The sequence below is a fragment of the Pristis pectinata genome, chromosome 2 (assembly GCF_009764475.1).
Source record: "Pristis pectinata isolate sPriPec2 chromosome 2, sPriPec2.1.pri, whole genome shotgun sequence".
Taxonomy (NCBI): Eukaryota; Metazoa; Chordata; class Chondrichthyes; order Rhinopristiformes; family Pristidae; genus Pristis; species Pristis pectinata.
In genome coordinates this window covers 98,043,077-98,070,851 of record NC_067406.1, presented here as the reverse complement: position 1 = coordinate 98,070,851, position 27,775 = coordinate 98,043,077, and the positions used below count along the sequence as shown (strand labels likewise).

The window sequence follows — 27,775 nt, the reverse complement described above, 5'->3', positions numbered from 1 at the left end:
TTTCTGTCAAAGGTTCGCGTTACGGAAAATCATAGTATGGATGTTTTCTAGGAAGGCAACCCCTCCGTAACATGGGGGTTACTGCATTTGTATTTGTGCACTCAGTTCACCTACTTTGTCTCAAATGTTACATACATTCAGAATCCTTAGTTTTGTTTTTTTTTTAATAATCATTGCAGCTTAAAGTATTAATTACTGATTTACTCCATGATTTATACTCGCTATCCCTATCAGTGGCTGTTTAAAATTTCCTGTATACTTTTATAAAACATTCCCTCCAGACTTGTCTCTCCTCTTTTATGTATCAAATCTTTGCAAACGCACACAGCAATTCGGTGCAGCAGGTACTGGGGCAGGGGACAAATTGAGCTGGGCAGATGTTGAGGCAGAGGTCAAATCAATGAACACAATGTGGTCAGATGAGCAAGAAGAAAACAAAGGACTTTCGAACAAGTGAGAAGTTCAGTTAAAGCTAGCAGGAAGCCAACCAAATGAGGTACACCAAAAATAGAATCTCCAACTATTCATTACCTTCACAAAAATAATTGTACACCAAACAACTTAGCAATCACCAACCAAACAAAATGAGGGCAATTACTGACCTGCACACAAAACTATTAATGTAGTAAGTTCCTTTAATCTTTCCCCCTCTCACCTTAAACCATGCCATCCTGTATTTGACATTTCCACTCTAGGAAAACAACTCAATCTGTCCTATTTATGCTTCTCATAATTTTATAAACTTCAATCAGATCACCCTTCAGCTTCCAATACTCCAACGAAAACAATCCCAGTTTGTCCAGCCTCTCCTTATAGCTAATATTCTCTAATCCAGGCACCATCCTCTTCTGCACCCTCTCACAGCCTCCACATCCTTCCTTTTGTGTGGCAACCAGAACTGCACACATTACCCCGAATATGGCCCAACTAAATTTTAATACAGCTGCAATACAACTTCCTAACTCTTACACTCAATGCCCCAACCGACGAAACCGAGCATGCCATATGCCTCTTCTGTTGCCACTTTTAGGGAGCTAGGGACTTGCACCGCAAGATCCCTCCGAGTATCAGTGCTCCTAAGGATCCTATCATTAACTGTACACTTTCCTCCTGCAGTTGACCTCCCAGAATACAATTCATAACACTTGTCTGGATTAAACTCCATCTGCCATTTCTCCACCTACATTTACAACTGACCTACATCCAGCTGTATCCTTTGACAACCTCCCTAACTATCCACAGCTCCACCATCTGCAAATTTACTAATCTATAGTTAAGAAATCTTGACAGTTCTGCATCTGGCACACCAGGTGTTGATTTCCACACTTCCTTTAGACGCTCTGAGACCCAGTCTCCTGTACTCCCTTTAAACTTGCCAGGGCCCCACTTCCCGCTCCTTTTAAACTCACCTTGTTCTGTTTCCTGCAGTCATTGGGATCCTGTAGCCCTGTGTTCCCTTTAAACTCACCTGGTTCACTGGAAAATTTATTCTACTAATGTGTAACATCTGACAAAGTGAACTAAAAAAGTGCATTGGTGGTTTGAGAGAAACAATAGGCAATATTCTAGAAAATCTGCCTGTCCAGTACCAAAGTTCCAAAAGTGTCAGATTACTGGAGTTTTATTGTAATTATATTATCCTTGATCTGTCTAATTAAGCCAATCCCTACCTGCTTAATTATACCAAATCTGATTTTTCAAATTTAACCTAACCTATCCTGCTAATTACACCTACCAAAAACTGCCTAATTACACCAAATCCTAGCTGTCTAATTACACTGTCCCTTTCTTCTCTAATTACACCAACCCCTTCCTCTCTAAATAGAACAACCGTAACCTGCTGAATTACACCAAGCCTCAATGAGCTAATTAAAACAACTCCCAACTTCCTACTGATATGATCTCTCAGCTGCTGTTTTCCATAAACCACTAACTCATTATAGCAAACTCAATTTGATTAAACTCAACCATACCTGCATAATAACACCAGCTCACACCATACCAACATTTATCTGCCTAATTACACCTATCCCCAACTGCCTATTTACACCAGCTTCTACCAGCATAATTAAAACAACACTGATCTGCCTAATTACACTAACCTTTACCTGAATAATCACATCAATCTGTCCAATCCATGATTTTCCAAATGTCTATGGATTCAAGGTGCTGCAGAAGAACTGGAAACTGAAAATGTGGCACCCTTGTTCAAAATAAGGGTGATTGGAATGAACCCTGTAATTATAGACCAGTCAGTTTAATTGCTGTGCTAGGGAAAATTTTTACAAACAATAAATCAGTGGCAGTAATTGTTTGATTAGAGAAGGGTAGTATGGATTTGTTAAAGGCAAATCATGCCTAATACACCAACTTTGACTCACTGAATTGAACTATGATCTACCCCATTACACCAACCCCTACCTGCGTGATTGCACCATGTCTTGATTTGCCCAATTACATCAACCCCAAGCTGTCTAACCAGACTAACTCTGTTGTACCTAATTACATCAATCACCATCTGTGTATTTAACAACCACTACCTATTTACTTCAATGCCTACCATCTTATTTGTCTCCTTTTCTGTGGGCCATATCTACCCAACCCTTTTCACTCCTGCCTGTAAATGATCTTATCCTCACTGACATTAGGACAATCAATTGTCCACCACAGCCCAAGTGTCCACCTGAATCCCACTCCTAATTAGCAGCCCTTATGGCCCAGGCCCTTCCACTAATATCCATAATCTAGCTTTCCCAACATCAAAAAAAGTATATTACCCACCATTAATAGCTTTGTTTTCAAGGCAGTAACATTTTCTCAGCAACCTTGCATTTAAATTACCCCCCAATTTCAAGCAAAATTGTAGCTTTCATATAAAGAGTGAAAACATCCATGATGGTAAATTAGATAGTGTTGTATCAGTTGAATACACCCATAATGCTATGAAATGGAACAAGAGCTGTTTAAAAAATTAAATATTGCAGAGTTTTTAAATGAATCCATACTCTACCAATTAAAATGATTTTGCGAATTAAATCCCCAGGGGTTGACACCAGAAGGCAATTGAGAAGAGTAAAGTTAATTTAATTCAATTCTGCATTGAATCAGCATTCTCTGGGACACTGTAGCAGAGAGTCATCTTTTAACTAGAAGGTGTTAACGACATAAATGAGTTATTCAAAGATAATGAAGCAGTTGCTGTTATATCAAGGAGAAGTCCATTCACATCTGCTTTCCCTGGGATAGAAAATGGAGTACAATTACTGTCATAGTAAATGCAAAGTGTTAGCTGTTACTTATCCATAAATAGTACAGCCAGATAAGGAACAAATGTGTTCTGAAATAGCATTATGCAAAAGTTGTCCAAGTAGTAGTGCGCTCCAAAAAAGATATCTTGCATTGGCTTTTGCTTTAGGATCTTCCTGTATTTCAAATTAATTGCCCATTAAACTCATCACAAAAAGCTAAGTCTTGTCATCATCAACCCAAGTTAACAATCTGTCAGATGTAAATTACTACCAATCACGCTCTCAGCTATTTATTTATTTGCACTCATTTAACAATTTATTTGTAAAGCTTCATTCTTCTAGCGTTTCATTTTTTGTGGGATTTTAAAGATGACAAATTGCCAAACAATTTTTTTTTGTCTTTTCTCTCTTTTCTTAATCTAATCATTTTTTTATTCTTTTTGATTTTTTTTTCTATACCTGATTTGACATTGAATTTACACAGTTTCCTTATTCCTAATCCTTAAAGCTCATTAGTTAAGGGATATTCTTGGTTTGTTGCCCTATGCATTCAGGTCCCAGATGTCTGGTTTCCTTTCTGCTCACATTTTCTATAACTTGGTGTACAAAACATCATTGAGCTGAAATATGCAAGACACTGAAAGAAGGCACGTGTAAAATACCGTATCCTGCTACAGTAAATTCTAGGTTATTGAATTTACCTTTCCTAAAAAAACTGCTTGCTGGTAACTTATAGTAATGGGTTCAGGAAGTAAAGCAAACAAAGGAGGAAATGTTACTCAATATTGTGAAAGATGTTTTTGATTAATGGGGTACAGAAGTTGCTGGTTTATCCTTTCCAAATATCTTTCGCACATAACCTTGAATATGATTTGGATTCAGCCATAAAAATAAATATCTAATTATGCATAAAGTAAAAAGAATGGAGAATTGTGCATAATATGCATAATTATGCATAAAGTAAAAAGAATGGAGAATTGCTGGATCAGCACGTGCAATAAAGTCCTAAACATTATCATGCAAAGTAATAAACAGAATTCTCCTCCCCATCACATGCAGAATATTAAACATTCATTCTTCAAATAAATGTAAGATTCTTTCCTCTCCACCCCTCCAAGTCTCACTTTCCTAATAATCAAAGCGAATTATCATTGTAGGTTATATAAAAGTAGATGGAGAATTGAAAATTTGAATTCTATTTGAAGTTAATACAGTTAGAGGTTGAGAAATTGAATTTACAAACCTTGCCAAGAATCTCCGGCAATCCCAAGACCTGGCCAGTGAAGACACCAACACAGATGAAAATGGCCATGATCTGCCCCAAGGAGCCACGGATCTGTTTCTGTGAAATTTCACCCAAGTACATTGGAAGGGCACTGAGAGAAATTCCTATGGAAAAAGTAATACTTAAATATCAAATACCTAATAGTCTGCAAGACATCACTGAAAAATTCTGATGAAAACATCAAGAAATAAACCACTGCACCAAGCAATATTTGTGAGACATGCAGTGTACAGATTTAGTCTGCAATAACACAACTTTCGAATACCTTGCACATAATTACACAACAAAAAGATAATCCCCAAAAATGGATTATTTTTGTGATATCACATTTACTTCACAGTTAAAACATTGCACTTGTCTTCTGTCCATCTGTCTATTGCTGTCTGTCCACCTACAATACTGTCCAAAGCTACACTGGTTTGATGTACATACAATATGAAACTCCTGTAAAGAATTTTCTTACATAATATTTGAAGCAAAAATTCACATGAACCTTCCCATTAAGTGTCACGAGGTAGCTCCTCAACTTTGTAGCGGCAAGTAACATATCCAAACTAGAAACACCTCCACATTTCCCTATTGGACCACAAGTGGAAACGTCCTCATGTCTATCCTACATAATCTTAGAGACCTCAGTTAGGCCATCTCTCAAACATTTTTCTCAAGAAATGTGCCCTTTTGGTCAATCTTTCGGGTTTTTTTTTGTCTAATGTTTTCTTGTTCACAGGTTACAGATGAGCTCAGCTTGAAGTGAAGCACAGGAACTCATTTCCCACTTTCAAATCATGTCATGCATGGTTTCCTACACCAAAATGCAATGGTGACCTATAGTACTGTTTCAACCTATCATGTTTTTGCACATGTATTAATACAATAGGGAGTCCATCGTTTGCTGTGTTTGATTTGTTAAGCTGATGATTCAATGGGGTAGAAATTCATCCTCAGTCACATGCACTACATATAAACAGAGATCTCCTCAAGCTCCATTGATTTCAATTGAGAAAAATTTAAAAAGCAGAGTGTGAAGTGTGTACAGTACTGTATAAGGCATTTGAGGCATGCAACCAATAAACACAGTTGCAAATCAACATGTGTAGATGTGTTAGTCCTGACACACACTCACAAATATCCAGCAGGTCTGCACATTAAAACTAGACCCCTGGTATTGGATGGCACCAACCAACTGTGGTACTTGAACTACAGTAATGGAGCAAGAAAGATTTTTTTCTAGTCTCTATTTTAAAAATCAGCCACAGTGGATGGAGGTATAGTGCTGTAGGTAAATCACCAATCAAATGTAAATAAGATCAGCATAATACGATTCACTTTCCAACTTTTATCTCTGGTTGTTACATACATCAGAAGACAACTGTTGAATGAGTAAGAAACACTTCAGGCGAATATAGGAATGAACAGAAATGGGCTATATTATCCCTGAATCCTGTCCTTAGATTATTGGTAATCTGCTGCATAATTTTCTACACATATCTTTTACCCAAGACCTTTAATACTTACAGATATTAACAACTTGCTAATTTTTACCTCAGCCCCAGCCAAATGGGCATTGAAATTTTGATACATGGGTAGAGGATATACGTGACTGTACTTCTAGCATTGTTTATTTGTTCCCTTCTCTCATCACCCCCCACACTACCCCATTCGCACCTTCTCTAGGCTGATAAACTATGATCAATCTTCCTTCATGCAGATGATACCAACAGCATCTTCATCATCTGGGTTCTCATGGTCTCAATCCTATCACAGATGTTTCCTTTGTCCTCCCCACACCTTCCCTTCTCTACAAAAAACATGCATGTTTTCCATTCCAATGAAACCCGAAGTGCTAACTCTTGCTTCTCTCCCCACTGGTGACAGCTCGCCTGCTAAGTATTTCTGACATCAGTCTGAGTAGAACCTTTGAATAAATTAGAAATACTTTGCTCAAACTCCTCATGTGCACACTCAACAATAGGCTTCATTTGAGATTAAGAACCCACCAAGTGTACTTACCTTACAACATTGGCAAATATTCTATGTTATTTGTAGTTATGTAAACAATAGGTTAAACTGATCATACCTTTAATACCAGTTACTAGCTAGCATGTGGTTAGTAGTGACCGCCATTATTTTTGTATCATTTCCTCACTACAGCGTCTTCTCATAAACATTTGTGCAAAAGGATTATTGTTCCATGGGCAGTAACAACATTGGGAATGAGTAAATGAGAGGGCCATTCAGCCTTTGAGTCTGTTTTACCTTTCAATATTAGCTTCATGCGCCTGCCTTGGTTTCTCATTCCTTAATATACTTATCTGACAATCTCAGTTTTGGAACTTTCAACTGACCTAAACTCTACAGATGTTTGGAATACCCTCAAAATTTTAGCCACTTGGTAATTCTTCACTAATAAGCCTAGAAATGAGCATCAGTACACTATAGAGACACAACATTATCACTCTGTCCTCACCATATACGTTCTTGTACTATTTACATGAATTACTGCATAGTACAGTCAACAATTACCAAGTTGGCTCAATGCTCAATGTAGACTTGCAATCAAACACAGGGCTTTTCTGCGTCTCACAACAGAGTATATTTACTCCTTTCCAGCCTAAAAGGGGTTTATCACAGAAAGACCAGTGATCATAAAACTATTTCTACATTTGACTGTCCTGTAACTTTCATCATCATAACACTTTTCTTATGGATATGTAAATATAAAGGACAATCTAATTATGTTTATATTAATAAGGACGTGGATTTGCTGTACCACACTATTCCCTCTTTTCTCACATGGAGAGAATGTTCTCGGTCCGAGTCCTTGGCACACTAATGGCACAAGTGCAGCGAATATCAGACATTTGTGTGCTCAGAGTCTACATCACTGAGGAACCCTGCCAACTTTCACGCATTTGGATAGTTCAAACTATCAATCACTTGGACGGAGACCGAGTAGATTTCCACTCATTTCACCATTCAACATTCTTCCTGTTTCCAAGGCAATTCAGCACAGAATGTCAACAGTCTGGCCAGGATAAAAAGGAGAATAAAACAACAGTAAGCCGGACTTCCAGAAACCCCTCTCACTGTGCCCTGCTCCAGATGAGTGTACAGCCAACATCAGGAAGGCAGCAATCAGCATGTTCCTGAAGTGTGTTCAGCACGTTCACGGGCAGACCTGCAAGGATGATAATTGAATCCGAAAGCTGAGGCCTTGTGCTTATGGCAGTCACTTTCTATCAGCTTGTAAAGGCAGCAGTCATGAAATAACAAAGGCTGTTAATATTTAAATATTTCCAAACAAATCTGAATAGCTAAGGTGGCAGCTACAGCAATTATCCACAGGATAGAGGGAGGCTGTCAGCCAGATTCTGATGGAGGCAGAATTCCAGAAATTTGTTTTGTGACTCCCCGAAGTGTGCAATCACAGCTTTATTTGTATACTTTGCAGTTCTCTCTAAGTACTGTTCAAATTAACTTGTAAAGTTAATTTGTAGTCTAATTTTCCAAAACAAAAATGTGGAAGTAACTGAGGTTCAACATAACCCGTCAGATCAGAGTAATGGTTAAAAGACTCCCCTTTCGACCAACTGTCTGATATCAAATAGTCACCAGTAGTGCAGAAAGCAAAACGACCTGGAGCACAGCAAACCCTCATAGAGAAGGTGTACAATCAGACAGTGGTAGTGTTGCAGCCGGTAATGCAGTTGTCTCACGGCTCCAGTGGCTGTTTGGTTAATTGGTTCCTATAAATTACCTCCGGCTGGTGGGACAATCGAGGGGGTGTTAATGGACATGTGAGAGATTATAGGTTACAAGAGATAAGGGAGGGATTGGAAATGATGGGATAGCTCGAAGAGCCAACACAGACTTGATGGACCAAATACCTGTTTCCTCTGCCATGAAATATGAGTTTCTGTCACCATTGTTATACATGAAGCTCTTTTCTGAAGCTAGAGATACATAAATTGTTGAGGTGCATGGGATATTGACCCTCCAGGCAAGTTTTACTAACAGTGGTGACACCAAGGACCGAATGTTGCTCATTCCCACCCACTGATGTAACAGAGAGGGTGTATCCTTATCATCCACTCTCACTCTGCAAGAATATCTTGGGATCGGGATAGGGTAGCTCATTTTGACAGAGCGTTTGAACAATAAGCTTGAACATCTTTAAATGCTGTTTATGAAAATCAATAATTTGCTTTACTGCCTTCAGTCTCTCAGACTGTTCCAGGCCTCAGCCCATCTGCAGACAATCATGTGGTTTCCACCTGTCCTCACTGAATTCCCAGTTCTTTCAGTGGGTGCATAAGCAGGAACCATGGGAAAGGCAACAAACAATAGGATCCCACATCTTATCCATGTCAAGCTACCTAAACGACAGGTAGACCTTGCATCTATCCCAGTGCCTAGTGAAATTTCTAGTGAGATTCTGCACGTACACTAGTGCTCCATGATTTTCTATCTCTGTTGATACCGTTCATGTTTTACAGCAAGTGCTCCAACCAAGGCACCAAAGAAAATTCAGGGCATGAGCACTAAAGCCGAAAGGTGTTCTGTTGCTCAGCGCAGATGTTACAGTGCTTGAAATCAACCATAAATATTAATAAACAATTTCCAAGTTTTGGTGAACAGAATTCTGCTGAAATAATTTCTCATAAATGTTATGAAATGTACAGCATTTCCTTAACTTAAGTGTTTCAAGCCAAGTCCCGGGCCTGGACCATTTTTGAGTTCATGTGGTCTCCATTTTGAGCCATTCAGAATATCACGGAGTTCCAGTTGGTGCTTCAACACCTCCTGCCCCAGCTCCTTCCTGATGGCAAACCACCAATGGCCTGGCACTACTGGGTCCTATCAAACTTCCCAGCCCTTTATAACCTCTAGCAGATATTGAAAGATGATAAAAAACGTTCTACTTTGTTACTTGGTTACAACATTAGGCGATGGCAGGATCAGAATCGTAGGCTTTTAAAAAAAAGACAAGATATACAAAAGAAAATGAACATTTCAACTCAGAGAAGAATTTCCAATAGCTTCAAATGGGTTTCTATATTGGAAATAAAGATCAAACAATCTACATAACTGATTTTCTTGAGAACTTAAAATTATTTTCCATTGCGCATGATATTTCAGTTCCTGAAAAACTGAAGGCAGCGGTTAATCAAGCATGTAATTAGAAACCCTTTTAAAGAACTTGGGATAAAATTGGATTTCATTTCATTAAACAACCAGAAGATACTGTATCAGGACAGATTCACTAATTATTTTTACAGGCGAAGAAGCACTGATAATTCATGATGCTTGAGAGGTGAATAAATGAAGACATCTAATATAAAGATTGTGAGTGTAATTGGTGTTCAGTAGTACAATACAATGGGCTGTCATGAACCAATGACTTTTATTTTTATGAAACCCATGTTATATTCTATGTTGTTCAATTCAATTAGGCTATTGATTGGCCACAAGTAAAATGCCTCCACCTAACTGAAAGGAATTCCGGAAGTTTAGCTACAAGTTTATTTATCTCACCAAAGTATCCACAATCAAACGTGATGGTAGAGGAAAGCCCATAAAATTGCAAAAGGCAGTGGCACACAACCTTGCCATGATCATCTTGGCTGGCACAATGCACCAAGTGGGATACTGGAAAATTCAGCAGCTCATCTTAATTGACTGAGATTTCAGCAAACTCTCCTGGTAAATGATAAATCCTTGGATGCGAGTTTGTTTATAAGTACGGTTAGGGTGGAACATCTCAATCCTGTCTTGATATCAGAGGATGTGAGGCAATAGGAAGGGAATTTCCTCTGCCCATTCATTAAATGAGTTGGCAGCAGTAACGTAGGGAGATTTCCCCGAGTCTACAGACAATTTTATTGGATTACATGGATGCAGCAAATTTTATAGAATAATACAGCACAAATAAAGACCCTTTTGGCCCACCTCGTCCATGCTGACTTTGATGCCCATCTACAATAAACCCATTCACCTACATTAGGCTCGTATACCTCACCATCTTTCTTATCTTAATATCATTCCAAACACCTTTTCAACACCGTAACTGTATCTGCCTCCAGCACCTCCTCTGGCACTTCATTCCAGATATTCACCACCCTCTGTGTGAAAAGTCTACCCCTCAGATCTCTTTTAAATTTCTCACCTTATATCTGTGGCATCTAGTTGCCCTTTCCCTAGGAAAACGATTCTGACTATGTTCCTCATGAGGTCACCCCTCAGCCTCCTACATTCCAGTGAGGATAAACCCAGCCCATCCAATTTCTCCTTAGAAGTAAAGCCCTCCATTCCAGACAACATCCTGGTGAATTCCTTCTCCACTCTCTGTACTGCTAACACATCCTTCCTGTAGTGTGCTGACCAGAACCATACACAATGCTCCAAAACCAGTCTAATCAATGTTTTGTACAGCTGCAACATGACATCCCAACTCTTTTACTCAATGGCCCAGCCTATGAAGGCAAGCAAAGTAAATGCCTTTATCACTTCTGTCAACACTTTCACGGAACTATGGACATGCACCCTCTGTACATCAACGCTAAGGTCCCTGCCATTTACTCTATATGTCCCAGGAGAATTTGATTTCCCAAAGGGCACTACCTCACACTTGCCTTGATTAAGTTCCATCTGCCACTGCTCCACCCAAGTTTCCAGCTGATCTATATCCTGCTTTATACTTGGATAATCTTCTTCACTATCTACAACTACACCAATTTTCCTGTCATCTTCAGACTTATTAATCAGAGCACATACGTTCTTATCAAGTCATTGACATATATTAAAAAACAACAAAGATCCCAGCACCAGTCTCTGTAGTACTTGTTACAGGTTTCCAGTCAGATGAACAACCAAACACCCTCTGTTTCCTCTTACCAAGCCAATTTTGGATCCAGTTTGCCAAAACACCTCAGATTCCTTGTGCCGTAACTTTCTGGACCAGCCTACCATGCGGGACCTTGTCAAAGCCTTACTAGAAAATTTTGGTGGATTAGAGCACTAGACTGTAAAAGGTACCACTTAAGTATCCTCCACCTACTTAAAGAAAGGAAAATGGGTACATAATTTAACAGGTCACACTTCAATTCACCTTAGTTCCCTATAGTCACTGCTCCAAACAATGCAACGCAGCAAGAAACAGACCCCAAGAAAGAGCTCTCTCTTTTTTCGTGATGACACATTATCACACAAAATCTAGACATAACTAAATAGATTAAATGAACTGAAATATTCTCACCTCCATTCACTCCAATGACAAAACGACCCACAATCAACATCTCAAAGGAGTCAGCAGTTTCACTTAAGGACATCAATAAAGCAGCAATGATTGCAAACCCATTATTTAGGAGTAGAGTCCCTTTCCTGGAAGAAAAAGAAACAAAGCTTTCACACAAAGCAATTGTTTTCAGGCTTCAAGTAATGTAATGTTGAATACTCTGCAAATTTTCTTAGAGTGTGGTGCGCAATATCAGAGCCAAGTAATATTTTAAAGGCTAAATGCTTTTCAGAATTTCTATCTCCATGAATTGACAACAAGGCCTTTCATGTTCTCTTCAACTCTACGAATGAAAAATACAAGTTTTCTGTTCAAAGGCTGAAATCTACCAGATGGTTCATTATTAATAAAGATAAACAATGACAAGATTTCACAGCAGATTTCACTCATGAAGTAACAAAACACTGTTATCTTCTATAATATTACCAAATCTGGACCACCACCTGTAGTACAAACATATAAATGTGATATTGCACAAGTTAATTGAAAAGCCTTCAAGAAGTTGAAACGTATTCTCTATTTCAGCATGGAGCTGTCCATCAATGTTTACAACACATATCCTGTGGACCACCTCTGCTGTGCAAACCTTGCCACATTCTCAGACCTCACTGCCATCTGGATTGAAAAGAGACAACCTGCAGAGATGATATAACTGTTGCTCCAAAATACATGTGAATAAAAACAAAAATGGGGTGAGTTCTTTGCTGGGTATATATTACAGGCTTTCAAACAGTCAGCATGAGATAAAGAAGCCATCATGTAGTCAAATGAGAGAGAATTTCAGAAGTGAAAGGGCAGGCACAGTAGTGTAGCAGTTAGCGTAACGCTATTACAGCGCCAGTGACCCGGGTTCAATTCCGGCTGCTGTCTGTAAGGAGTTTGTATGTCCTCCCCGTGTCTTCGTGGGTTTCCTCAGGGTGTTCCAGTTTCCTCCCACATTCCGAAGGTTAGGAAGTTGTGGGCATGCTATGTTGGTGCCGGAAGCGTGGTGATACTTGTGGGCTGCCCCCCCAGAACATTCTACGCAAAAAGATGCATTTCATTGTGTGTTTTGATGTATGTGTGACTAATAAAGATATCTTATCTTATTGAAATAGGGGATTTCAAGTTCCCCATATTAACTAGGACCAGCTTAGTGTGAAAGGCTCAGAGAGGCTGGAATTTTCTGAGGAGAGCTTTTTGACCCAGTAAATAGATACTCTGACGAGAGAGGGGGCAGTAATGCATCCAATCTAAGGAAATGTAGCCAGATATTGGTATTGGTTTATTACTGTCACTTGTACCGAGGTACAGTGAAAAACTTGTCCTGCATACCAATCGTACAGGTCAATTCATTACACAGTGCAGTTACATTGAGTTAGTACAGAGTCCATTGATGTAGTACAGGTAAAAACAATAACAGTACAACGTGTCACAGCTACAGAGAAAGTGCAGTGCAACAAGGTGCAAGGTCACAACAAGGTAGATCGTGAGGTCATAGCCCATCTCATTGTATAAGGGAACTGTTCAATAGTCTTATCACAGTGGGGTAGAAGCTGTCCTTAAGTCTGGTGGTACATGCCCTCAGGCTCCTGTATCTTCTACCCAATGGAAGAGGAGAGAAGAGAGAATGTCTTGGGTGGGTGGGGTCTTTGATTATGCTGGCTGCTTCACCAAGACAACGAGAGGTAAAGACAAGAGTCCAAGGAGGGGAGGCTGGTGTCTGTGATGCACTGGGCTGTGTCCACAACTCTCCGCAGTTTCTTGCGGTCCTGGGCGGAGCAGTTGCCATACCAAGCCGTGATACATCCAGATAGGATGCTTTCAATTGTGCATTGGTAAAAGTTGGTGAGAGTCAAAGGGGACAAAACAAATTTCTTTAGCCTCCTGAGGAAGTAGAGGCGCTGGTGAGTTTTCTTGGTCATGGCATCTATGTGATTTGACCAGGACAGGTTGTTGGTGATGTTCACTCCCAGGAACTTGAAGCTCTCAACCCTCACAACCTCAGCACCATTGATGTAGACAGGTGCATGTACACCACCCCCTTTCCTGAAGTCAATGACCAGCTCTTTTGTTTTGTTGACATTGAGGGAAAGGTTGTTGTCATGACACCATTCCACTAAGCTCTCTATCTCCTTCCTGTACTCCGACTCATCGCTGTTTGAGATACGGCCTACAACGGTGGTATCATCTGCAAACTTGTAGATGGAGTTAGAGCAGAATCTGGCCACACAGTCATGACTGTATAGGGAGAAGAGTAGAGGGCTGAGGATGCAGCCTTGTGGGGCACCAGTGTTGAGAATAATCGTGCCGGAGGTATTGCTGCCTACCCTCACAGATTGCGATCTGCTAGTTAGAAAGTCAAGTATCCAGTTACAGAGGGAGGTGTTGAGTCCTAGGTCTTGGAGTTTGGTGACAAGCTTGCTTGGGATTATTGTATTGAAGGCACAGCTGTAGTCAATATACAATAGTCTAACGTATGTGTCTTTACTGTCCAGATGCTCCAGAGCTGAGTGTAGGGCCAGGGAGATGGCATCCGCTGCAGACCTGTTTCGGCGACACCTACGACACCTCAATCACTGATGATCTATTTACTTTGTTCCGAAGTTTCTGCCACCCTGAAGGCATTCGATATGTGGCTGTCCACACAAATACCTGTTTCCCTCTACAGGTTAACGACAAAGTGGACTCCACTTGTTTGCTCCAAAAAATCCATACATGGATTGTAGTGACGGACACAGTTATTGTTCTTCACCCATTGTTACGGAGACCAGCAGTTTCTCTCTCCCTCTCACCTCTTACTGAGCAAAAACGTGAGCATGTTTTAATCTGCTTGCTGCCGTGATGACACCACACACACATTACTCTACTATACTATGTCTTAAAGGGACATTCACCAAATAGTAACCTGATCCGTAACAGATGCGTGCCATGACCAACCTCTCAAAGCACTTCATGATGGTGGATGTCAGAGCCACTGGTCGGTAGTCATTAAGGCATATTACCTTGCTTTTCTTCGCTACCGGGATGATAGTGGTCTTCTTAAAACGGGTGGGAACCTGAGATTGAAGCAGGGAGAGGTTAAATATGTCCGCAAATACTTCTGCCAGCTGATCAGCACAAGGCCAGGGACACCATCTGGGCCAAGGTGCTTTCCTTGTGTTCACTCTCCAGAAGACTGATCTTACGTCCTCCACTGTGATCACAGGTTCAGCTGCATTGGAGGCTGTCAGGATGGATGGTGACAATCTACTTCCCTTCTGTTCAAAACACGCATAGAATGCATTCAGTTCATCAGGAAGGGATGCACCGTTGTTAACTATGCAGCCCGACTTCGTCTTGTAGCCTGTTATGGCATGTAAGCCCTGCCATAATTGACAGCTGGTCAGGGACTCTTATTGTGAGTTGGTATTGCCTCTTGGCATCCCTGATAGCTTTCCGAAGGTCATACCTCGATTTCTTGTACAGATCAGGATCACCAGATTTGTGTGCAGCAGTCCTCACCTTCAGTCGGGAGTGGATCTCCCAGTTCATCCATGGTTTCCTGTTTGGGAACACCCGTATTGTCTTCTGTGGTACACAGTCCTCCACACACTTTCTGATAAAGTCTGTGATGGTGGTGGCATACTCATCAAGGCTGGCAGCTGAGTCTTTGAACATGGACCAGTCCACTATCTCAAAGCAGTCACGCAGGAGCTCATCTGCTTCCTCAGACCATCACCGCACGACTCTCTGTACCGGATCCTCCCGTTTCAGTTTCCCTTTGTATGCAGGTGGTCTGATTTCCCAAAGTGGGGACGAGGGGTGGCTCAGAAGGCATCTTTGATGGTTGTATAGCAGTGGCCAAGGGTGTTGGTGTCTCTGGTGGAGCAGGAGATGTGCAGGAAAGTGGTTGAAACGGGAGAGTGTTTTGCAAATCGTGACCATAATTCTATGTTTCAAGGTAGTTACGGAAAGGGATAGGAATAGTCTGAAAATTAAGGTCCTCAACTGGGGAAAGCCAATTTCAATATCATAAGACTAGACCCGGGAAAAGTTGACTGGGAGCAGCTACTTGCAAGTTGGTCTACACCGACAAGTTGGAAGCATTTAAGTGTGAAATAGTGAAAGTTCAGGGACAACATGCTTCTCTAAGGCAGATTATTCCACACGTAAGTACATCAAGGTAGTGCAAAAAGAGAAACAATAACAGAATGCAGAATATAGTGTTACAGTTAGATAAAGTGCACTGCAGGTAGTCAAATAAGGTGCAAGGGTCACGACGAGATCGATTGAGAGATCAGGAGTTCTTTATCGTACAAGAAGTCTGTTCAGCAGGACAGAAATTGTTGTTGAGCCTGGTGGTTTGTGTTCTCAAGATTTTGTATCTTCTACCCCATGGAAGGGGGGGGGGGAGGGGGAAGGGGTGGGGAAGAAGAGAAAATGACCGGAATGGGAGGGGTCCTTGATTATGCTGGCTACTTTCCCAAGGCAGTGGGAAGTGTAGACAGACAATGGAGGCAAGGCTATTTACGTGATGGACTGGGCTGTGTGCACAACCTTCTGCAACTTCTTATGGTCTTGGGCAGAGCAATTGCCACACCATGATGTGCTGCATCCAGAGGGGATTCATTCTATGGTACATCTGTAAAAATTAGTGAGAGTCATTGGGGACATGCCAAATTTACTTAGCCTTTTGACAAAGTAGAGGTGTTGGTGTGCTTTCTTGGCAGTAGTGTCATTTGGCTGGACCAGGACAAATTGTTGGTGATATTTACACCTAGGATCCTGAAGCTCTCAACTGTCTCCACCTCAGCACCACAGATTCAGACAGGGGCATATACTCTACCCTTCCCGCTGAAGCCAATGACTGGCTCCTTTGTTTTGTTGATATTGGTTGTTGTCTTGACACCATGCCACAAGGTTCTCTATCTCCTTCCTGTAGATCCAAGTATCTGAACTCCCTCATCTCTGGTATCATTTTAGTAGACCTCTGCAATACCTTCACCTCTCTACTGAAGTCGAACATAAACTGTACTTTTCACAACAGCAGTAAGTGCTGAAGGTCCCAGATGTTCTCTATAGTATTATTCATGTTTTTGTAAGCAACTGCCAATCTCATTCTTTTCCAGTGCATTTCTGTTGTGCATAAATGGACCCATTGTGGTAGTTCAGCAGCAACGAACAGATAAAGGTCTACTTAGAAAAACAAAGTAACGCACCTTAATGACTACTGGCTGGTAGCTCTGACATCCACCACCATGAAGTGCTTCAAGAGGCTGGTCATGGCATGCATTAACTCCAACCTCCCAGACAACTTCAACCCACTGCAATTTGCCTACCACTGGAACGGGTCTAGGGCAGATGCCATGTCCCTGGCCCTACACTCATCTCTGGAGCAACCAGACAATAAAGATACCTATGTAAGACTATTGTTTATTGACCACATCTCCACCTTCAATACTATAATTCTGAGCAATCTCATCACCAAACTTCAAGACATGGGACTCAACACCTCCCTTTGCAAATGGATCCTTGACTTCCTGACCAACGGACCGCAATCAGTAAGGATAGAGTCAGTCTGTTGGTAGTGCTCAATGGACTAAGTCATAACTTGGCTTTGGTTCAAGCACTTTTCAATCTACTATTTAACACTCTTTAATAAGTCTTTTACAATACTGGTACAAGTTTAATTTTGATTTTTAACTGTTAAAATGAATACCAGATCTAAATCATCAGCTAATGGTAAAGGTAATGGAGACCAACCTACTTTGGAAGCTATTTCTAATCTAGATAGAAAGTTTGACCGGAGCTTTGCCGAATTGAAGTCCATTTTAAAGTACTTTGAAGACAAACAAAATACTCTTATGCAGGAAAATGCTAAACAAATGCAACTAATTGCTGAACTCAACCAAGCTGGTAGAGAGAGAGATGCCAAACTCCATTCACTTGAAAAAGCCTTAATTACGACCAAGCAAAACCTGGAAAAGCAACAACAGAGGATCATCGACCTGGAAGGACGCAGCAGGCGGAAAAATTTAAGAATCATCAATTTTCCAGAGAACATCGAGACTGGTAACCCTACGGAATTCTTTTCTAAACTTCTGTCGATGTGTTTGGTTCCGAAATGTTCCCTGTTCAGCCCATTCTGGATAGAGCTCACAGAGCATTAAGATCCAAACCTACTCCGGATCAAAAACCTTGGCCAGTAATATTGAGATTTCATTATGTCAACGTCAAGGAACTCTTGATTCCTACCGCTCGTGGACGTGGAATGATTCAATTTAAACAATGGAAGTTTCAAATAGTTGAAGATTGCGCCCCAGAAGTTATGAAAGAAAAGCTGACCTACAAACCAATTATGGCTCGTCTCTATCAAAGCAATTATCATCCTGCATTATTATTCCCAGCAAGGTTGAGAATTACACTACCTGATAATCTTGCAAATGGTTTAAATCCGTCCAAGAGGCCGAGGAATTTCTTTTGAACTAGCTTTTAATTTTAGAAGCTAAGAAATGCAGAAGAGACACTATTTTTCCTTTGATTTGCTACCTACTTGCTTTATTAGCCAATTAATTTTTAGATTTAAACCTTTTTCCTTCTTTTAATATTTTTAATGTTTTATTTTAATAATAATTAAGAATTTAACAAAATGACTGATTGTTTGCTTTCTTTTCAAAATAACTATTAAACTGTAGCCGAACGCAGTGCGTGGCAGAAAAGAAAAACGCAGAGACGTGGAGGCTGGACTGGAGCACACTTTACTGACTGAAACCAAGCATGCGCGCTCGCAAAAGTACCCGAGAGCCTCTCCAGCGGACGTGATGTGAGGTCCCTGCCGGAAGGCCTGCCCCGCAGTTAGTCTACGTAGTGCTCCCGCACATGCGCCCACGGCCGCTGATGGCGGTTCGAGTTCTGCGGGTCCGGGCCGCTACACCAACCTCCCCCCCCCCCCCCAGAATCGCCCATCGGGGGCGTGGGATCCCCAGTCTGTGTGTCCCTCTTGGGTGGCCTGCCCCGCCAGCGCGGTGAGGGCACCTTCACAGGTTGCCCGATGTCCAAATGCGCCAGTTTGAGGCGGTCCACTCTGAAGGTCTCCTCGCGGCCACCCACCTCCACGACACACGTAGATCCGTTGTGCCGGATCACCTTGAAGGATCCTTCGTACGGCCTCTGCAGAGATGACTTGTACATGCCCCTGCGAATGAAAACGTACTCACAGTCCCGGAGATCCCTAGGAACAAAAGACGGCGTAGTGCCATGTCTGGAGGACAGAACCGGTGCCAGGTTCCCCACCTTGTCCTGCAGCTTCGTCAGCACTTCCACCAGTGTCCCTGCTGGACCTTGGGCCCCCGACACGAACTCGCCCGGCATCATTTGGGGAGGGGAGGGTGACGTGCCGTAAACCAATTCCGTCGAGCAGGTGCCCAGGTCCTCCTTGGGGGCCGTGCGGATGCCCAGTAGAACCCAGGGAAGCTCATCTGTCCAGTTGGGCCCTCTGAGACGCGCCATCAGGGCTGACTTGAGGTGCCTGTGGAACCGCTCGACCAAGCCATTGACCTGTGGGTGGTACGCCGTGGTGTGGTGTAACCGGGTGCCCAGGAGCTGTGCCAGTGCTGTCCACGTGGATGTGCTGAAACCTGCTGAGCGTCGGTTGGAACTGCTGGAGGGGAGCCTTCACATGCCGCTGGACTTTGGTGGTCTGGCAGTGTACGCAGGTCCTGGCCCAGTGTCCGACCTGCTTGCACAGACCGTGCCAGACAAATTTGTCTGATACCAACTTGATGGACGCCCGGATGGACAGGTGGGCCAGGCCGTGTAGCGTGTCGAACACCCGCTGCCTCTATGTTGCTGGTACCACGGGCCGAGGTCTGCCAGTCGATGTGTCACACAGGAGCTGAACTGCTGTAGAGCCGACGGGGACGTCCTCCAGCCGGAGTCCCGAAACGGCGCTGTGATAGGCCGGGATCTCGGTGTCTGCTTGTTGTGCCTGCGCCAGCGCTGTGTAGTCGATCCCTGTGGCTGAGGTGGTCACTGAGTGGATGTGGCGACGAGACAGTGAGTCGGCGACTACATTGTTCTTCCCCACGATGTGGTGGATGTCGGTGGTGAACTCTTAGATAAACGAGAGGTGCCTCTGCTGCCGAGCCGACCATGGGTCCGATACCTTTGCAAGGGCGAAGGTGAGGGGCTTATGGTCCGTTTACGTGGTGAAATCCTTCCTTCGAGGAAATACTGGAGGTGCCGGATAGCTAGGTAGAGCGCCAGCAACTCCCTGTCGAAAGCGCTGTACTTCACCTCCGGTGGTCGCAGGTGTTGGCTGAAAAAGGCGAGCGGTTGCCACTGGCCCTCGACGAGCTGCTCCAGGATTCCGCCGACCACCGTGTCAGAAGTGTCGACTGTGAGTGCCGTGGGTACGTCGACTCTCGGGTGTACTAGGAGGGCCGTCTTCACCATCGCCTCTTTGGGCTGCTTGAAGGCATCCGTGGACTCCGCGTCCCATTCCACCTCCTTGACCTTGCCGCCCATCAGACCGAACAAAGGTCGCATGATGTGCGCCGCCGCCGGCACAAACCGATGGTAGAAATTCACCATCCCCACGAACTCTTGCAGGCCTTTGACCGCGCTGGGCTTGGGGAACTGGCAGATGGCCTGGACCTTGTCCGGAAGAGGGGCGGCTCCGCGCTGGTTGACCCTGTGGCCCAAGAAGTCGATTTCCGTCAGCCCGAACTGGCACTTCGCCGGGTTCATTGCCAGTCCGTGGTCACTCAGGCACTGGCAGAGCCGGCGCAAATGTGCCACGTGCTCTTTGCGTGACTTGCTGGCCACCAGGATGTTGTCTAGGTAGATGAAGACGAAATCCAGGCCTCCCCCAACCATTAGCCTCTGGAAAGTCTGAGCAGCGTTCTTGAGGCTGAAGGGCATCCTTAGGAATTCAAACAGCCCAAAAGGGGTGATGAGGACTGTCTTGGGCACATTGTCGGGGTGCACGGGGATCTGACGGTAACCCCGGACCAGGTCGATTTTTGAAAAGATAGTCGCCCTGTGGAGGTTGGCTGTGAAATCCTGGATGTGAGGCACCAGGTATCTGTCGGCAGTTGTGGCGTCGTTGAGTCTCCTGTAGTCCCCATAGGGCCTCCAACCTCCTGCGGACTTGGGCACCATGTGCAGCAGTGATACCCAAGGGCTGTCCGAGCGGTGGATGATCCCCATCTCCTCCATTTTCCAGAACTCCTCCTTGACGAGGCGGAGCTTGTCGGGTGGAAGCCTATGGGCCCGGGCGTGCAGCGGTGGTCCTTGCATGGGAATGTGGTGCTGTACGCCGTGCTTGGGACCGGTAGTGGAGAACTATGGGGTGATGATGGAGGAGAAATCCGCCAGCACCCTGGCAAACTCATCACCCGAGAGCGTGACGGAGTCCAGGTGAAGGGCCAGGAACTGGGCTTCCCCAAGCTGGAAGGTCTGGAAGGTCTGGAAGGTCTCGGCGTGGACCAAACACTGGCCTTTCAGGTCGACCAGAAGACAGTTGACCCGTAGGAAATCTGCCCCTAGTAACAGCCGCGACACCACTGCTACCGTGAAGGTCCAAGTAAAACAGCTGGGGCCAAAACACAGCGGGATAGTACACGAGCCGTACGTCCGGATAGTGGTGCCGTTCGCGGCGGTGAGGTCGGGGTCTGGGGCCACGGTACAGGTGTCCATATTCGAGGGGGGAAGGACGCTGATCTCGGCCCCGGTGTCCACCAGGAAACGTCGCCCGGAGTGCCAGTTCCAGAGGAACAGGACGCTGTCATGATGGCCAGCCATCGAAGCCACTAGCGACGGCCGGCCCCAGCGTTTCCCAGAAAGGCACACGGTGGGCGGCAGCAACGAGCATTTGACCCCCACCTCTGATGGTAAAAGCACCGTTAGTCCGAACCCTCATCTTTGTCCCCCGTGGGTCTCGGCGGTTTCGATTGTGGGGTCTTGGCCTTAGGCTGCGCGGTTGTGGTTAGGCAGATGAAAGCTGCTCCCCGCTGCTTACTCTGCCACAAAATGTCTGCCCTGGCTGCGAGGCTGCATGGGTCACTGAAATCTTCACCCACAAGGAGGAAGCGAATGTCCTCTGGCAGTTGCTCGAGGAACAGCTGCTCGAATAGAAGGCAGGGCTTATAGCCATCCACGACCGCCAGCATGTCATCCATCAGCTTGGATGGCTTGCAGTCGCCCAGGCCGTCCATGCGCAGAAGCCGCATGGCTCGTTTGCGGCGGGAGAGTCCGAAAGTGCGGAGGAGGAGTGCCTTGATCTTAATGTACCTGCCCTCCGTAAGTGGATGGTGCAGGAAGTCGATAATCCAGACTGCCATGTCCTGGTCAAGCACGCTGACCACGTAGTAGTACCACGTGGCTTTGGCTGTAATGCCTCGGACTGAACTGGGCCTCAGCCTGCTGGAACCAAACGTGGGGTTGAGCGGCCCAAAAAGTTGAAAGCTTGAGCGAGACTGCGTTGTGCGAGTTGTTGGGATTCATGTCGCGGCTCCCAGATGCCATCTGGGAGCATTGGGGTCACCAAATGTAGCCGAACGCAGCACGTGGCAGAAAAGAAAAACGCAGAGACGTGGAGGCTGAACTGGAGCACACTTTACTGACTGGAACAAAGCACGCGCGCTCACAAAAGTACCCGAGAGCCTCTCCAGTGGACATGAGGTCCCTACTGGAAGGCCCGCCCCGTGGTTAGTCTACGTCACGCTCCCACGGCCGCCGATGGCGGTTCAAGTTCTGCGGGTCCGGGCCGCTACAAAATTGTATTTTTTAATTGTTGACTGTTAACGCCCTTTGGTTCTGTTTCAATCCCACAACTACGTTGTTAGTTCGATATCTTTGTTTGGATTGTGTTGTTCACCTCTAGACCAAACATGGGTGGTTTATAAATTTTTCCAATTTGGACTACTACCACCAATAGAACTGGGGTTAGTTCACTTAGAGGGTAGTTTTCTGGCTGTCTATTGGCCAGTTTTCAGGGTGTTGGGGGAGGGGGGTGGGGCTGTTTTTAGGGTTTTTTTCTGGGTTAAACTACAAATTTTTCTAAATTGTCATCATATCTGCTTCCTCTTTGAACTTTTTTTTTAACTTCTTCCTGATGGTAAGACTCACATATACCAAGATTAACCCTTTACATACCATATGTTTTTTAATCTGTTAAAATAGATAAGACTATTAATTTTATTTCATGGAATGTTAATGGCTTAAACAACCCGGTTAAGCGCAAGAAAATCTTTAAAGTTTTTCATAGATGAAATGCTCAGATCATTTTCATTAAGGAGACTCCTATCAGGAAGGAAGATAATCAGCGTTTTTTTTAGATTGTGGAGGGGTCAACAGTTCCCTTCACAAGCAAAGGTGAAAGGAGTTTCTATTTTTATAGACTCCTCAATTTCATTTGTCCATCATGAGACAATATCTGACCCAAATGGTAGATTTTTATTAATTACTGGTCTACATCATAATAAAAAAGTTGTTATGGTTAATGTTTATGCACCCAATGTAGATCACCCTGGATTTTTTAAACATCTATTTGCATTTTTTCCTAATTTAAATGAATACACTGTGATTATGGGTGGAGATTTTAACTGCTGTCTAAACCCTTTGATAGATATATCTGTGTCAAATCCTGCACTTCCAAACAAATCCGCTGTCTTTATTAATTCCTTCTTAGTTGAATCCTGAATTTTAGATGTTTGGAGATTTCTACACCCATATGATAAAGAATTTTCATTCTTTTCTGTCTACCATAATTACTCGAGGATTTTTTTTTATTGATGCTAGACTAGCTCCACTTACTATGGACTGTAAATACGATGCAATTGCCATTTCTGATCATGCACCATTGAGATTATCAATTAAATTACCAGATGTATCCTTTGATATCAGACAATGGTGATTTAACCCTTCTCTTTTACAAGACTTAGATTTCGTCCAATTTATTAGAGAACAGATTTTATTTTTCTTTTTAAACTATTTTTACTGAAGAAATCTCCAGTGGGATAATATCGGATACTTTTAAAGCATATATCCGTGGTCAAATTATTTCATATTCTGCTGGATTGAAAAAACGAACTAATAACAAAATACGTATATTGGCTGACAAGATTAAAGAAATCAATAAAATATATTCTGTTACTCCTAATCTGGAGCTTTTTAAAAAGAGAACAGAACTCCAACTACAACATAGTTTATTATTAACATCTTCAATTGAAAATCTACTACTTAAAAACAGAAGTCCATTTTATATACATGGTGACAAATCTGGCAAATTATTGGCCAACCAATTGAAAGCTACTATATCTAAACGTCAGATTAATAAAATTCGTAAACCAGATGGTACCTACATGATAGATCAGGTTCAAATTAACAAATCCTTTCAAGAATTTTATTCTTCTTTATACCAATCAGAATCCCGAGGATCCTACATTAGTACATGAATTTTTAAGAGATCTGAAGATTCCCCAACTAGCTTTAAATGAACGCTCTACATTAGATGCTCCCATTTTCAATGAACTCGGGTAAAGCACCCAGCCCTGACGGATATACAGCTGAATTTTTTAAATCCTTTTCTGATATTCTTGTTCCCTGGTTAGCCAAAATTTTTAAAGATGCCCTATCAGTGGGTAAACTACCACAATCTTTCTATGAGGCAACTATTTCTTTAATTCTTAAAAAGGATAAAGATCATTGATAACTGCTTTTCATCTTTTAAACAATTGTCTAACAAATACAATTTGCCGAGATCACACTTTTTTCGATATTTGCAAATTAGAAATTTTTTAAAAGCTACTATACCCTCTTTTCCCACGCCTTACAAAACTGAAATTACGGAAAAAAATTTAGGTCTTAATCCTCATCAGAAGGGCTTGATAGCAATAATCTATGATTTAATTATGAAAATGTGTCAAGAATCACTGCACAAAATCAAGAATGAATGGGAAAGCGAACTCCAGACATCTATACCTATAGAGACTTGGAAGAAAATTCTTCACTTAGCTAATACAATCTTCAATGTGTGCCAGACACTCTTTGATACAGTTTAAAGTAGTTCACAGGACCCATATGTCCAAAGATAAGTTAGCTCGTTTTTATCACCATATAAATCCTACATGTGACAGATGCAAATCGAATGTGGCTTCTTTGACACATATGTTTTGGTCCTGTCCTCTTTTGGAAAAATATTGGAAAACGTATTGATGATTGATTTACAACCTCACCCTATCACTGCAATTTTTGGATTACCAAGGATAGAGTCTGGCCATTTATCTGCTTCCGCTAACCATATGATTGCTTTTGTTACATTAATGGCCAAACGATCCATTTTGCTTAAATGGAAGGATCCAATACCCCCTACCACTTTTCAATGGTTCTCTCAAACTATATCATGTTAAAACTTAGAAAAAATTAGGAGTGGTACTGTCAATCCTTCGCTTAAATTTGAAGATATTTGGAGTCCATTTATTCAATATTTTCACATGATATAGATCCCCTTTCAATAACTTTCCAACTTAGAGGAACGGAGTTGATGACATAATATTGCTGTTTCTAATAAGAAATTTTAGTCCAGTCTTTTTTTTTGTTTGGTTTTTTTTTGAAATTATTTTTTGTTTAGCTTAGCTTGGTTTGATATAGTGTTTATAATTTTTCTTATTGATTTGGGGATTTTTTTTCTTTCTTTTATTTATATAATAAATCTTTTTCTTTCCTTTCTTTTATATTATATTCATTTACTAAGAGATCGCTGGATCTACAGATTTTTTATATTTTATTGTTCTTTATGATTATCTAGGCCATGATTGTTCTCCTGTATTACATGTACAAACATTGATGTTATATATTAATCTGTATTAATAAAGAAAGAAAGTAAGGATAGACAGCAACACCTCCGCCACGATTATTCTCAATGCTGGTGCCCCACAAAGCTGCGTCCTCAGTCCCCTACTGTATTCCCTACATACTCATGACTGCGTAGCCAGGTTCTGCTCTAACTCCATCTAAAAGGTTGCAGATGACACCGCTGTAGTAGGCTGTATCTCAAATAACAATGAATTGGACTACAGGAAGGAGATAGAGAGCTTAGTGACATGATGTCATGATGACAACCTTTCCCTCGATGTCATGATGACAACCTTTCCCTCAATGTCAGCAAAACAAAAGAGCTGGTCTTGACTTCAGGAATGAAGGAGGTGCACATGCTCCTGACTTCATCAACTGTGCTGAGGTCAAGAGGATTGAGAGCTTCAAGTTCCTAGGAGTGAACATCACCAATAGCCTGTCCTGGTCCAACCACGCCATGGCTAAGAAAGCTCACCAGTGCCTCTACTTCCTCTGAGGCTAGAGAAATTTAGCATGTCCCCTTTGACACTCACCAATTTTTAATCGACGCACCATAGAAAGCATCCTATCTGGATGTATCATGGCTTGGTATGGCAACTGTTTTGCCCGTGACTGCGAGAAACTGCAGAGAGTTGTAGACACAGCTCAGCACATCAAAGACACCAGCCTCCCCTCCTTGGCCTCCGTCCATACTTCTCACTGCCTCAGTAAAGCAGCCAGCATAATCAGAGACCCCACTCACCCCGGACATTCTCTCTTCTCCCCTCTTCCATCGGGCAGAAGATACAAAGGTCTGAAAGCACATACCACCAGGTTCAAGGACAGCTTCTATCCCACTGTTATAATACTATTGAATGATTCCCTTAGACGATCAGGTGGAGTCTTAACCTCATAATCTACCTCCATACAACCTTGCACCATATTGTCTACCTGCACTGCACTTTCTCTGTAGCTGTGACACTTTTCTCTGCATTGTTCTGTATTGTTTTACCTTGTACTACCTCAATGCACTGTGTAATGAATTGATCTGTATGAATGGTATGCAGGACAAGTTTTTCCACTGGACCTCAGTACATGTTACAATAATAAACCAATTCCAATATTGTTTGGCATCTCAGACTACAGGCACTACAAGGCAAATGACAAGCTCTTTTTTTGCAGAGAACTAAGATTAATTACATCAACAAAGTTAAATATACAGGTAATCCCCAAATTACAGGGTGGGGGGCATTGTGCTGTTCCTAGAAAATAGTCTGTATCGCCATTTTCTATAACACAAAGTTGTATCATCTGCACATGCATCAAGAAATGTGAGTTGAAAAGAAATTTTATGTTTATTTACTAACTTTTCACGAAAATTCCGTAGGATCAAATCTTATTCCATTTCTCAAATTTTTGGGTAGTGATTTGTTAATTCTGCAAGGGCAGATTTCCGTTACCAGAACAGCTGTTATGCAGGGGTCGCCTGTATGAAAGCATGGAAATTTATGCATCTGAAATTCCACATCAGCTTTTCCTGTTTTTTTTACTGTTATATGTCACAAAAAGCTAGCAGGCATATCCAACAAGTAGTTAAAAAGGCAAATGGCATTTTGGCCTTCATTGCAAAGGGGTTGGAGTTTAAAAAAGAAAAGTTTTCTTGCAATTGTACAGGGTGCTGGCGAGTCTTCAAGGTTTTAGTCTCTTTACCTAAAAATATAGCAACATTGGAGGCAGTACAGAGGAGGTTCACCAGGCTAATTCCTGGGATGGGCTGGTTGTCCTACCAAGAGAGATTTTAACCTGTATCGAAGTTTAGAAGAATAAGGGGTGACCTTATTTAAACATACAAGATCCTAAGGGGGACTGGACAACATTGATGTTGGGATGTTTTCACAAGTGGGAGAGTCTCCAAAAGGGGACATAACTTCAAGATATAGGACCAATCATTTAAAAGTGAGGTAGGTAGAAATTTCTTCTTACAAAGGGTGATGAATCTCCAGAATTCTTTGCCTCAGCAGTGGTGGAAGCGGGATCATTAGAGGTATTTAAAGTGGAGGTGCATAAATATTTGATAGATCGAGGAATAGAGGGGCATCGAGAAATGGCACAGAAAGGGAGTTGAGACCAGCATAGATTAGCCATGATCAT

At 42.5% G+C, this 27,775-nt stretch overlaps 1 protein-coding gene across 10 annotated transcripts in view; it reads right to left on the bottom strand.

The window, feature by feature from the left end:
• The window catches only part of slc2a9l2 (solute carrier family 2 member 9, like 2), a 294,396-nt gene that overhangs the window by 180,770 nt on the left and 85,851 nt on the right, over nt 1-27,775 (bottom strand). For all 10 annotated transcript variants that reach the window (XM_052008890.1, XM_052008908.1, XM_052008881.1 and 7 more), the window contains 2 exons: nt 11,789-11,913; nt 4,492-4,637 (listed from right to left, as the gene is read on the bottom strand). In XM_052008890.1, the coding sequence (XP_051864850.1) occupies nt 4,492-4,637; nt 11,789-11,913 (271 nt within the window). The remainder of the gene's footprint in view (nt 1-4,491; nt 4,638-11,788; nt 11,914-27,775) is intronic.